This window comes from Triticum aestivum, chromosome 7B (genome assembly GCF_018294505.1).
Source record: "Triticum aestivum cultivar Chinese Spring chromosome 7B, IWGSC CS RefSeq v2.1, whole genome shotgun sequence".
Taxonomy (NCBI): Eukaryota; Viridiplantae; Streptophyta; class Magnoliopsida; order Poales; family Poaceae; genus Triticum; species Triticum aestivum.
Window position 1 is genome coordinate 428762320 of NC_057813.1, and position 12786 is coordinate 428775105.

Sequence of the window (12786 nt, forward strand, 5' to 3'; positions counted from 1 at the left end):
CAAGTTAAATAATCCGTTTAGTTCCAAATCGAGCCAATATCATCGATTGGGTTGTTAGTGCACTGCAATATAAGAGGAGACAACATGTGTCCATATATATTAGTAGTGTACTTATAGTGTCCCACTCCAAGGAATTACATAGCCATCCACAACAAGGATTCTTTTCTATTAGATACTCCCTCCTTTCCGGTTTATAGGGCTTATCTCAAAATTTTAGTTTTTCCATTTTATAAGGCTCAATTTGGTTGTTTTCCATCACATGTTCAGATTCCAAGGTGCATTAAATCATTGCATGCAAGTATTAAGAGAAAATTGACCAATGCATGTAATTTATGCATGCATGCATTGCAATTAATGCACTGGTAAACATACGTTTTTGAGGAAAACAAGAGCATTAATTGGGTGTTTTTGCAAACTACAAAAAGTATTCCACCACTCACCATCTACCTTGGTTGGTGAGATTTTTGAATTGAGCCTTATAAACCAGAAATGAGGGAGTATATATAGTGGAGCATCCGGTCTAGCTAGATTTTGCCTAAACTATACCACCCAAGTTATTTGCACACTTCTAAACATTTAGTATTTCTTATTTTCCGTCTTCACATCACACAATCTAAAGTATTCATTTTACAATTACATTTTCTAGTTACATATTAGTAAAACCTCTGTAAGCTTGTGAGTTACGGAAAGGAGATGAAAAACAAACAAGGGCAGCTATTTGTACGAGTCCAAGGATTTTGGGGTCCTAGCGACTTCTCTTCCTAGGATCTAGACCATTGATGTCATGCAGATTGGACCCCCTCCATATATGGATATGAATTGGGCAGAAGTATCGGCTATTTGGGATAGATGCTTGGTAAGAGGATATATAGTTTCACCGCCAAGCAACAAAATTTAGAAAATAAAATCTAAATTTGAGAGCCAGTTTTGCGGTAACCATCGAAGTTTTAGGTATTTTACTATTTATCTTCTCCAAACAACCTATACCTAGGGGAGGTTGACTCCACCCTGGCGTCGACCAAAAAAAAGACGAGGGACAGTGAAGTAGCCACACTATTGAGGTAGCATGCACTCGTGTAAGTGATCGTTGTCCTCGGCACGTGCATGTGGACCCCATACATATGCCGAGGACAGTGATCATCTTGACATTGAAAGACTCAACTCTGCCTTTGTTCATGTTCCTGTAATTAGGAGGTGTTTCAATTTTGTTATAAGACTACTAATTATATTTTTACATGACAAATATTCTGCTGGCAGTCAATGGCGAAGATAGGCTTAGGCCAGCTATATGGCTATAGCCCTAGGATAAATCACGGGTGAACATAGTGCCACGCGAGGAGGAAATCAACACCGTTCGCTCCCACGTGATTCGTGCACTTATTGTACAACAAGCTTGTATATTGATTTGTCGGCAGCGTATTGTTTCTGTATTAGCTATGCCATCGCAATCATATGTCCCACAAGTCAGTCGCATGCAACAAAGTCAGACACATTGAATCCCTCATCAATTACAATGGCTACCTGTAGTACAGGGTGAATTAATATTCTGCCAGTGCATTGATAATGCATGCACCCTCCTTAATGCTTGACACAGACCGTGGCATCAATACTATAAAACAATAAACATCTCAGATGAACTTTATAGTTGGATTAGCATAAAAACTTGTATGAGTTGGATTTAAGCACTTTTAAGTTGGAATGGTAATTTCGTAACATAATTTCATTGACTGCCTATTAAAAAATATCTATTTTGAAAATTTTAAAACACATATGTCTTAGTTAATATTCTTCAAAATTCATTTTCTTACAAATCTTGAAGGGCCAAAAAAATAACATGCAATTATTTTTCTCATTCAACTTGCAATTCATATTTCAATGCAAATTCACAAAAAACTCAGTTTGCAGTTAGTCGTCTCACAAGCCGAAAGTTTGTATGGTCATGTGCTTACTGTGTTGTAGTTAAAACCTATTTGGAAGTGGGACAAAACATGTGCCCATGTTTAAGCTGCATAACCCCAAGTTCCCAATCATGCCACTGATGAGCAAGTGATTAAGTGAATACTAACAATGCATGTCATAGAAAAAAAAACATGCATCAAATTAAATCACTCTAACATAACAAAAGTCAAATTTCATCATAATCATGTTAGACCTCACCGGCATTTCACAACCAACCATCTTAAATGGTCTCATCAAGATGCTGCGTCTCCCCAGCCGAGCAACATTAAGAAGTTAATGAATAAAGGTTTGGTCATACTATCCAATTCATTTAAGATGCCCAACCACCAACTAATATACACGTATTTGTTGAATTAACCTACTGTGGTGTTCATGTATTCATTTAATGACTATATTAAGTGCTAATCTCACAACATGCATGGACTGCCGAGATTTCATCCTCGCGTGGCACCATGTCCCAAAAATCCGCGTCGTATAGCCCTAGGTCTATTAACAACATCCATTGCAATTTCATCTCTTACAAAGTACTGAAAATCATGAGAGTTTATCGCTCAAGCTACGTCAGCCCCAAGTATAACCCGCCACTAGCTCCGCCATTGCTGATGGTCATGTGCAATAACAAAAAGTTGACCAAAGCATGCCCTCTAATAGTAGTACTACTTTCGTCCGGAATTAGTTGACGCTGAAATGGATGTATCCAGATGGGCCAATAGTACTACTATCGTCCGGAATTAGTTGACGCTAAAATAGATGTATCTAGATGGGGCACAGGATGAAGGGAGTGTATATTTTCGACAAGCCAGTCTTTCTTTTTTATGAAATGCAGCAGCACTCTGACCGAGCGTCATAAAAAAAATGGAGGTGGAGAGCAGAAGAAGAGAGGAAGCATATGACATGGTGGACTGCTCCACTTGATCACCAACATAATTAGGTTGATTATACAGTACAGTAGGAGTCAATTTTGGCAGCCATAAGGATGGACTAGACTAGCCAGGTAATCCCACCTCCTCCTCCTATAAAACCCCATCACCCCCTTGCCTTCTCTCCCACCAACACAGCACCTACAACTACAAGCACACAGCTCTTCCCTCTCCAAAGGCAGTCACACACAACAAGAAGCAGCTTCTCCTCTTCCAGAGCCACGAACATCTCACAGCAAGAAGCTAGCTGCCTTCTTCGTAGCAATTTCCAGTTAATGTCGCCAACAATGGCCATCACCACCGCCACCCTGGTGCTCCTCGTCGCCTCCCTCCTCGCGCCCAGCGCCCTCGGCTCTCGCTCAGGCCCAACCTCGCACCACGGCCACGGTGGCCACGCCAAGCACTCCCCGCCGCCGTCGCCGCCGCCCGCGCCAACCGCCCCGGTGGCCGCGGCGCTGGTCCGCACCACCTGCAACTCCACCGCCTACTACGACCTCTGCGTGGCCGCGCTCGCCGCGGACCCCTCCAGCACCACCGCCGACGTGCGCGGCCTCTCGGCCATCGCCGTCTCCGCGGCCGCCTCCAACGCGTCGGCCTCCGCGGCCGCGCTCGGCGCCAACGTAACCGCGCAGGGCGGGGCCGCCGTCGACGGCACCGTGCAGGCGCTGCTCCGGACCTGCTCCGCCAAGTACGGCGAGGCGCGGGACGCGCTGGCCGCCGCGAGGGGCTCCATCGCGCAGCAGGACTACGACTACGCCGCCGTCTACGTCGGCGCCGCCGCGGAGTACCCGCAGGTGTGCAAGGCGCTGTTCCGGCGCCAGAGGCCCGGGGCGTACCCGGCCGACCTCGCCGCCAGGGAGGAGGCGCTCAAACAGCTCTGCTCCGTCTCGCTCGACATCATCTCCCTCCTCAGCGCGACCAGCTGAAGCAAAGCTGCAACGAACCAATATACCCATATACTATGACCCGATGCCTACTGCGCACAAGCTATTTCGTAAATTAATTAAGGATGTAACCACAAGTACGTATAGTTGTAACTAGTGTAGCGTACGTGTAATGACACGTGCTAAGTCTCCTTACGTTTTTGCTACTATATACTAAGTGCAGTGTACTCAGTTAACTACTAATAATAATATTGATGAGATATTTGTTGAATTCTGGTACTTGATCATATTTATTTGGGGACTAAAATAGTTCAAAAAAGTAAAAATAACAGTATATACGGAGCAGAAACTACCTGTTTATCTATTTTACTTTTCATAATATAAGTACTCCCTCCGTCCCAAAATAAGTGCCTTGAGCTTAGTATAAATTTGTATTAGAGCTAGTACAAAGTTGAGACACTTATTTTGAGACGGCGGGAGTACATCTTTGAACTTTTTCTAAAACCCATTCACCTACTTTGTTTCAATTCACAGTATTTTATTGTGTGCAATGTTACCAACATGTATCTGTCGTCTCTCGGGAAAAAAACATGTATCTATTGGCTTGGTCCGATGATATTAGTGCAGATGCATGCCTAGATCCGAGTGATACCTCCGCCGATATACTTAGTGTGGCTGCCAATCTCCATCGTACACGACGGTCTACTATTATAGCGATTCAACAAGATTAGTTTCTCTACAAGTTCGACGTTGTACAACCTCAGTTTTGACAAGATTTTTTTTTCAAATGGAGGCAAAAGATTTGCCTCATATATTAAAGAAGAGGAGAAAGAGTTTGTTATAACATTGCAAGAATTTTGAGTCATACAGTCGTAGTTACTATGCCCCCTTTGTTAGGGTCATTTATGTGTGTATGAGTTCAAATACCCTATAACTGGTCATATCCAATGTTCTACTAATTTAATATAAACAAAAATTGAGTTTAAAAAACATGTATCTATTTGCATATTGCCCATGTTTCAAAATATAGCGACCAGCATTTTGTCCCATCAAGACAAGTCTTTAACCAATATTTACCCCGTTAATAAGTGGCTTGCATAGTACAAAATCACAATGATAAATATTTCAGAAACGAATCTAGTGACATCAATTGCATGTCACATGAACCACACATTAACAAATCAACTATTGGTCAAAATTTGTCTTATTGAGACAAAATATGCCTTACAGACACAAACGGATTATTATAAAGAGTGAGCTTCGATCGATTGCAAATGTGAACTTGACGATGGTGCTAAACTAAAGTTTATTGATGACATATGTTGAATTCTGGTACTTGATCGTGTTTATTCGGGAAGTCGAATACTTCATAGAGCATCACCTTTTTTTTCAATTTTCATAATAGTTAGATATCTAAAGTTCCCAGAAATTTCACCTAAAATTAGATCACTTAGTAATATACATCGGAAGGAGTAACTTTTTTGTGAATCAGATGTATATAGACACGTTATAAATGTGTTTATTCACTCATTTCAGTCTATGTAGTCAATATTGAAATATCCAAAATATCTTGTATTTATGAACAGAGGGAGTAGTGTTTAGACCGTGTAATGTTAGCAAGATATATTTATCTATATACCTCCTACTTTCAAAATATAGGACATATTTTGTGTCGTTAAGACAAGTCTTTCTCTAACGATTGCATCGTTAATAAGTGGCTTACATGGTATATAATCATAATCGTAAGAACTCATTTTGAGAACGAATCTAATGACATCAGTTTCATGTCATGTAAACGGTATATTGTTAAAGCATTTGTTGGTTAAAACCTTGTATTTATAGATACAGAAAATGTCTACAATTTTAAATGGCATGATTATTATATGTAACGAGGCTGGCCTACAAGGATGGCTGTTGTGGTGGTGAAAAATTAAATTTCTGAAACTCGTCATGGCTTGAAGGCATAAGACCAAGAGATATAGTGCCGGTAGCGGAGCTAGGTTGAACGCACGTCAGAGGCAAGTCCGTATAGCTAAACTAGCTATAGTGCGCTACATAGTGCCAAATAGTTTTGAAATATCCAAGAAGAAGAATTGCATAGGTAACTAAATGTGTCATACAAGAAAATTGTGGTTTGGGAACCTTGGGAATTTCCAAAATACTTCCTCTGTCCTAAAATATAGTGCATATTACCATTTTTTAAATTCATACTTTGTTTAGAGAAAAGGTTATCAACATCTAGAATATCAAATCAAATACCATTAGATTCATGATGGAATATATTTTCCTATGATATATATTTGGTATTGTACATATAGTTAGTTTTCTCTATAAAATTGATCAATTTTTGTAAAACTTGACTTTTGCGGAAATCGATTGATTGTGAATATGGATCATCTTAACTGACATAGATGACCTAATCAGAGGAAGCTAGCACCTGCTCTACACATGTCGGTGCACTCTTTAGAATATGAAATTGCGTTCAAATCAATGGCTACCATCCAAGCTCATTGGAAGGGGCTCAATCTATCACTCAATGGTGGCCAGTCGCTATTAACAATAGGCCTATGCATAGAAAGCGATCCTCTCTTATCATGTCTGCCTTCGCGGAAATGTTTGTCCTCTAGGAAATTTGGAGTGAAGGGCTCGATTAGCCTAGGATCCATTTCACTTTATTGGTGCCCTAACCCTTGTTGTATGGAAAACAAAGTACCCCACAAAAAAGAGGCCTACCCAACTAATTGCCCATTGCACTGAATGTTACAAAAGCTAGACGACACCCCGTGTGTAGCCGCAAACTGGAAATCTATTTTCTAAATATTTTCTAGAATACAAATTCCATTCTTATGATTTAAACTATGCCAGAAATTTTTGCATAAGAAAAGAAAACTTGACACGAAAAGTTTGCATGTTAAAATTAAATGCAATATGATTTAAAACCCACTTAAAATGCACTAATGCATGTTAAGCGGTAGAGAGATTCTCAAGCCTAATCGGACGGATGCTAAATTTGATGATGTGGAAGCACGCATGCGTGGAAAAATAGCTATTTAATGACTTGCAGGTGGGGTTTGTCTATAAAAGATATATAGATACGAAAATTCTGAATGGTGGACAGGCTCCATGGAGACTGGTTTTTGAAGAAGAAAAAAAATCAAAATTCTAACTTTTATGTTTCAAAAAATTCTGAAAAAATACACATATACCTAGAGGTATAATGTACATGCGCATAAAATTTCATGACAAACTACTTTGAAATGAGGGATGTGCAAAAAAAAGGGGAAATTTTGTTTTTGCCACTCTAGATTTTGCCAATTTTCCTTATGCCACTCTAGATTTTGACATTTCACTTTTGCCACTCTTAGTTTTTGACAATTATCACAATCGCCATTCTATGGCAAAAACAAGATAATTTTATTTCATTTTTGCCACTCTTAGCTTTTGACAATTATCACAATTACCACTCTGAAATATATATTTTTTGCCACGGGAATGGCTATTGTGATAGTTGTCAAAAACTAAGAGTGGCAAAAGAGAAATGTCAAAATCTAGAGTGGCATAAGGAAAATTGGCAAAATCTAGAGTGGCAAAAACAAAATTTCCCCCCCCCCCCCCCAAAAAAACTATGGTTGTTGAACACATGTACTGTTCATTGCTCAATGTCCATGATTTTGTCTTTTTGTACCGGTCGCAATTCAAAGTATTTCATCGTGAAATTTTACACACATATACATTACATCCTTACGTACATGTATAGCTTTTCCAGAATTTTTTGAAACTGAAAAGTTTGAATTTTCAATTTTCAAAATTTCGGCCTCCTTGGAGCTCAGTCACCAAAACGCCCTACTCATATAGATACACTTACCATTGTACTGGAAAAAATACTGGCTATTACACTAAAGAAGAAAAACTGGCCACTGCACTGCACAGCAAGGCGAAAAGGTTGATTTTTTGGCTAAAAGGTAAATAAATATGTGGTAGAAGGTAATGATGGTTGGTAAAATTCATATAGCACATGAAAGATAAGACTGTTTGGACCAATGCGATGATGAATCTTTTCTGTTTGGACCATTTGGATTTTGGAGGAAAGGAAAGCAGGAGTGAAGTAACATGCTCTTGCTGAATTTATCATGGAGTGGGGATAAAACTGAAAAGCAACAAAGCATGTTTGTCCCACGCTGTTTCCTTCTTTACTGGGTGCACCCAAATCAGGGGGTTCGAATTCATCAACTTGCTATTTTTGTATCTTTTTCTTTTCTCCTCCTTACTGGTAATGGCCCTCATTTTTCTCTTCCAAGTTACTACCTCCGTTCCAAAATGCTTGAAGTTCTAGGTTTTGTTATAAGTCTACCTTTTAAAGTTTGACCGAGTTCGTAGAAAAATATGCCAATATCTACAATACCAAATTAGCTTCATGAGATTCATCATAACATGTTTTTCCATGATATATGTATTTGATGCTGTACTCCCCCCATTCCATAATTCTTGCCGTGGTTTTTTATAGAATGGAGAGAGTAGCTATTAACAATTCTTTCTATAAAATTGATCAAATTTAAGAGGTTTGACTTAGGACAAAACTAGAACTTAAAGTATTTTGGAATGGAGGGAGTACTATAGTTTTTGCATTCCCCTCTCAACTCAAATCTCCTGTTATCCACTACTACAAAAGTTTACTCTTTCCAATAGAGTGAGGAAAGGCCACAATACTGGCATGCTTGGATCTGATGGAGAACATAATCATGTTCATGAGACTCTTCTTATGTAACAAGATCTAACCTCCTTTTGCGCCATATTCATCTTTACTTGTTAACCGCTACTAGAAATGTTTACCATTTTCACGAGAGGGTAAATGCTATAATAGTGGCATGCCTGCATCTGATGGGAGAACATAAGCATGTTCATGAGACTCTTCTCATGCAATAAGATCTGACCTCCTTTTGCATGAAAGGAGGTAGCCTATGTCGTTGCGAAAGCCAAAAGAAGGCTTGCTGGCCACCAAACAGTGCTCCGTAGATGCCACTAATCCACACTAAAGATGGAGCCTTTAATCACAGGCTAAAGATGAAGTTCCATAGGCCCAATGGAGGCTTTAATCACACTATTCCGCTTTGCAAAATAAAGGATCAAAAAGGAGCCTTTAATCACCTTGGGTATCTTTTACTAGTCAGTTCTGCCAGCACAGGTGCACAAATGAAAGAATCTGTAGATGCCAAAAGTTTTATCTCCAATGCCACTTGGGGATCTCTTTTATTTGTCAGTTTTGCTAGCACAAGTGCACAACTCATGATTCATAAAAGAATCTTTAAAAATCAGAAGATTTCCCCTCATGCTGCATCCACAAAAATGGAAAGAGCAGCCACCCCAACGGTTTGGCCGACATCCAAACTAGTTATGGACGGTCAAGAAGGCAGCACGAGGCCTTTGATCATAAACAAGAAGAGGTGGTAAAAGGTGCTGCTGCACTGATAAAAAAAAAGGTGCGAGATTGTAAAACAAACATGCATAAATATCAATGAGCACTCGAAGTTTGCACAATCCAATAACCTCAGGTGATGCCAAAAGGGATCACCCACAGTGTTCACGCACACCCAACCGCATCAGAAGCAACTCATGGCATATTACATAAGTACAGAATTCTCTAACACTCTCAGTACCATAACACAACCGGGAAAACCCAACAGAGCTCAAAGTTGAATAGGCTTGATCTTAAAGTGGAGGTTGATAAGTGAAAACACGAAACATTTAAGGTCCTGCAAACAAAAACATCCACAAATGTTAGGAATGGTTTTCAGTTACAGGTACACAGTATTGTGCAAGCAAAACCAAAATGCTAGTTATCCTCAGAACAGTTTAAAACAATTAGTCAATTTATCTTGGTGGGGTTGACAGAAGCAGCTAGTTACATGGTTTTGTGCCCCACTTTGAACTTTAACTATATAATGCACATGCCACTAACAGTTCCTCAATGTAGTTATAAGAAAATACTGATATATGGCCGCCAACAACATTTGTCCACTAAGCAAACCTAACAGAAGACTGGGGATGTCATGATAAATCTACGGCACAGTGTTTGGATATTTTCATAGGTAAATGCCATCATCAGAAATAAGGTAAAATGAACATAATATCTTTTTCCACTAACATACCCCATAAGGTTTTCACTTTTCAGTTTTCCCATATGGTATGAGACTGTCAACTTGAGATACAAAAATCACCTAGACAACAGTTCCCACAAAATAGTAAAATAAAACATGCAACAAGTTTAGCATTTGTCCAGTTTTCAAGCAGATGCCTTGTTTATCTGTATTTGCTAAATGGTGGGTCCCCTTGGTGTGTTTTAAGTGCCAGAAATTCTTAAATATTCTACAAAAAATCATACTCCATTTTCAGGGCATTTGGAGAACTTTTATTTTTGGGGTATTTTTTATTTCACGGATAATTCAGAAAACAGACAGAAAATACTATTTTTGCTTTATTTAATCTAAATAATAGAAAGTAAAAGGAAAAGGCCTCTCACCCAGCTTTGCAAAGAAGGCAAATGTGCTGGCGTTATCAGTTTAGACATGAAGCGCACAAAACAAAAGAAACTAGTAACACAGCTAGCTATTACAACTGACGCACTGGCAACAGATAGGAAAGCAAGCTTCAGTACAGGTAGCTAACAAACAGAGGTGACTAGCTATAACCGACACCAGCCTCGAACAGGTTTTCCCCCCTATTGCGGACTCAATCAAGCCTATTATAGGGTGTAAACCGTGCAGAGCTTGCAAAATTTCCAAAGGACCCTGATGTATCCATCGATTCTACTGATGTACAGAAACATATATATTTTTCGTATCTACATCTAAATTATCTGGTTCGGAACACTCATAAACTGATTGTGTTCAAATGTCTCCATCTTTGTTTCACACTATCCACACATCTTTCAAGATCTCAGGTAGTGGAACCGGGAGATACATTACAAATGTGTTGATGTTGATTAACAGGGATACAAAAAAGGCTGATGCATATTATTTGCAGTTCAGTTAATAAGAAACCATAGCACCACATATGCTTGGTAAAACAGCTGGCCCTTTAAGTTCTAAGCAAAGCACAGTGTTCCAGTTCTTTTAACTGGAAAATTTAAACCCACATTAAACAACAAAGCAATTTTTATTATCTATTCTAATGAGTGCTTTCACTGAACATAATGGAGGGAGGGGGGGGGGGGGAGGTCTATATCTTAGGTGCTAGTGTAGACAAAGAAGTATATGGTCATCCAAAACAGAAATCGTTAGCTAGCACTGTCACAGGTTACTGGTTGTATGGCTGTCCAGAAACAATATGCTATTATGGAGGAACAGTCCACTCTTGTCTCCTTTCTTGTTCATTTTCTTTTTGTGTTTCCATATAATTCAGTTTTTTCTTCCTTACACCACATCCCTACAGGTGCAGGTTGTGCCGAGTAGAGTGAAAGGTTCAGAAAAAGGACAGACACTGATAGATGTTGAACTCTTGAAGTCATGTTATTTTTTCTGACCTTCTTTTGTTTCGAGTTTTCAGCTTGGTCGCTTGTAAACACTACAGACCAAAGGTGGATGTGATATGGTATATACATTGTTTCGCTTCCTTTACATATCAGGTATGGTTCTTATGGGGTATAAAACATTAATCGATTGTATTAGCATGTTTTATAAGAAATTGGTTCTCGCTTGGTTAATAGAGGATGACAAAGAAAGAAGACAATCTGACATCTTGTTAACCATTTACTCGTCATTTATCTCAAAATTGTGAAGACATGGCTATAACCATCTCACAGTAAGTACATTACTTTGAGCAAAATTAAGTTCAATTCTACTATTAAATTAGGTACATTACAAATGATTTTAGCACAAGGAATACTCAGCCCCAGCTCAAATTGATGGGCAAAGTCTTCCCAGTTTGTACAAAGCAACGAATACCCCTAGAGAAACATTTGAGTTTCTACCACTAAGGGCTCTAGATACGCGACCAAGTGAGTAAGACTAATGTTCAGTTAAGCTATGTTCCAACGGAAAGCTCACACTAAGACATGACCCAATATGTGCAATGGTGATTGGGAAAGAATGCGAATGGATTACCTGGACGAGGTAGTAGAAGATGCGGAGGCCCTCCGGGTCCTTGCTGGTCTGGACATCAACGAGGGAGCCGATCTTGGAGGTGGTGAAGGAGATGTGCTCGTTGCCCATGACAATCTCGAGCTCCTGCCTGCCGACGCGGTCGGGCTCCGGCCAGTTGCTGTCGTCCTCCTTCATTATCTGCCAATCCAGCAGAGATTCGCCCATCACCGTCGGCACAAAACCCTAACCCTAGGTCTCTGTTCGTGACTAGAAAAGGAGGAACGCGGGGTACAAACAAACCTCCGAGTCCTGGATGATCCTCCTGGCCTCGCGGAGCACGGAGGGGGAGACGAAGACCTCCTTGCGGATCATGGTGTCATTCTTGTAGTTGGAGTTGTTGGCGTAGCGGAGCTTGCCGTCGGGGCGGAACTCGAACTCGAGGAACTCGTGCCCGAACTTGCCCTTGTGCCCCACGTAGTACCGCAGGTAGAACTCGGCCCCGCCTGCCTCCTCGCCGGCTCCGTTGCCCGCGCCGCCGACAGCCGCCATGGTTTTCTCTCTCTTCGTGGGGGCGGAGAGGTTGCAGCGCCGCTATTCGTCGTGCTCGGCACTTCGTCTGAACCTTGGGACGTTTACTGGACCTACCCTTTCTGTTTATTCTTCCTTCTTTGGGCCGCCGTCTTCAAATTTGGGCCCATATACGGCCTGCAATAGGCGCGAGTTTGTCTAAAAAAACTGCACCTCGTTTTTCATTACCCTTCAAACTTTTTGTAAAAAAAAAATTACCCCTCAAACAAAACACCCAAAAAAAAACTCATCGCTTTCATTGCCCCTTTCCTTTGTTCTGTGACTCGGTTTGAGCCTATCACACAGATGGCACAGGCTGCACCTCACTTATCCACACAAAGGATTTCACAGGCCAAAGTACCAATGGTGGGATTAACA

The 12786-nt window shown here is 40.4% G+C and overlaps 2 protein-coding genes across 2 annotated transcripts; one reads left to right on the top strand and one right to left on the bottom strand.

Annotated features, from left to right (window-relative positions):
- Positions 1 to 3013: 3013 nt before the first annotated feature.
- LOC123159600 (pectinesterase inhibitor 28) lies at positions 3014 to 4034 on the top strand. Its single transcript, XM_044577417.1, has one exon. The coding sequence runs from the start codon at positions 3155 to 3157 to the stop codon at positions 3803 to 3805; it is 651 nt and encodes a 216-aa protein (XP_044433352.1). The 5' UTR covers positions 3014 to 3154; the 3' UTR covers positions 3806 to 4034.
- A 5214-nt stretch (positions 4035 to 9248) lies between these two features.
- LOC123160491 (protein mago nashi homolog 2) lies at positions 9249 to 12470 on the bottom strand. Its single transcript, XM_044578303.1, has 3 exons — positions 12142 to 12470; positions 11863 to 12039; positions 9249 to 9513 (listed from the first exon to the last, which is right to left on the bottom strand). Exons 1-3 carry the CDS (start codon positions 12388 to 12390, stop codon positions 9448 to 9450), a joined length of 492 nt encoding a protein of 163 aa, XP_044434238.1. The 5' UTR covers positions 12391 to 12470; the 3' UTR covers positions 9249 to 9447.
- Between the last annotated feature and the right edge of the window lie 316 nt (positions 12471 to 12786).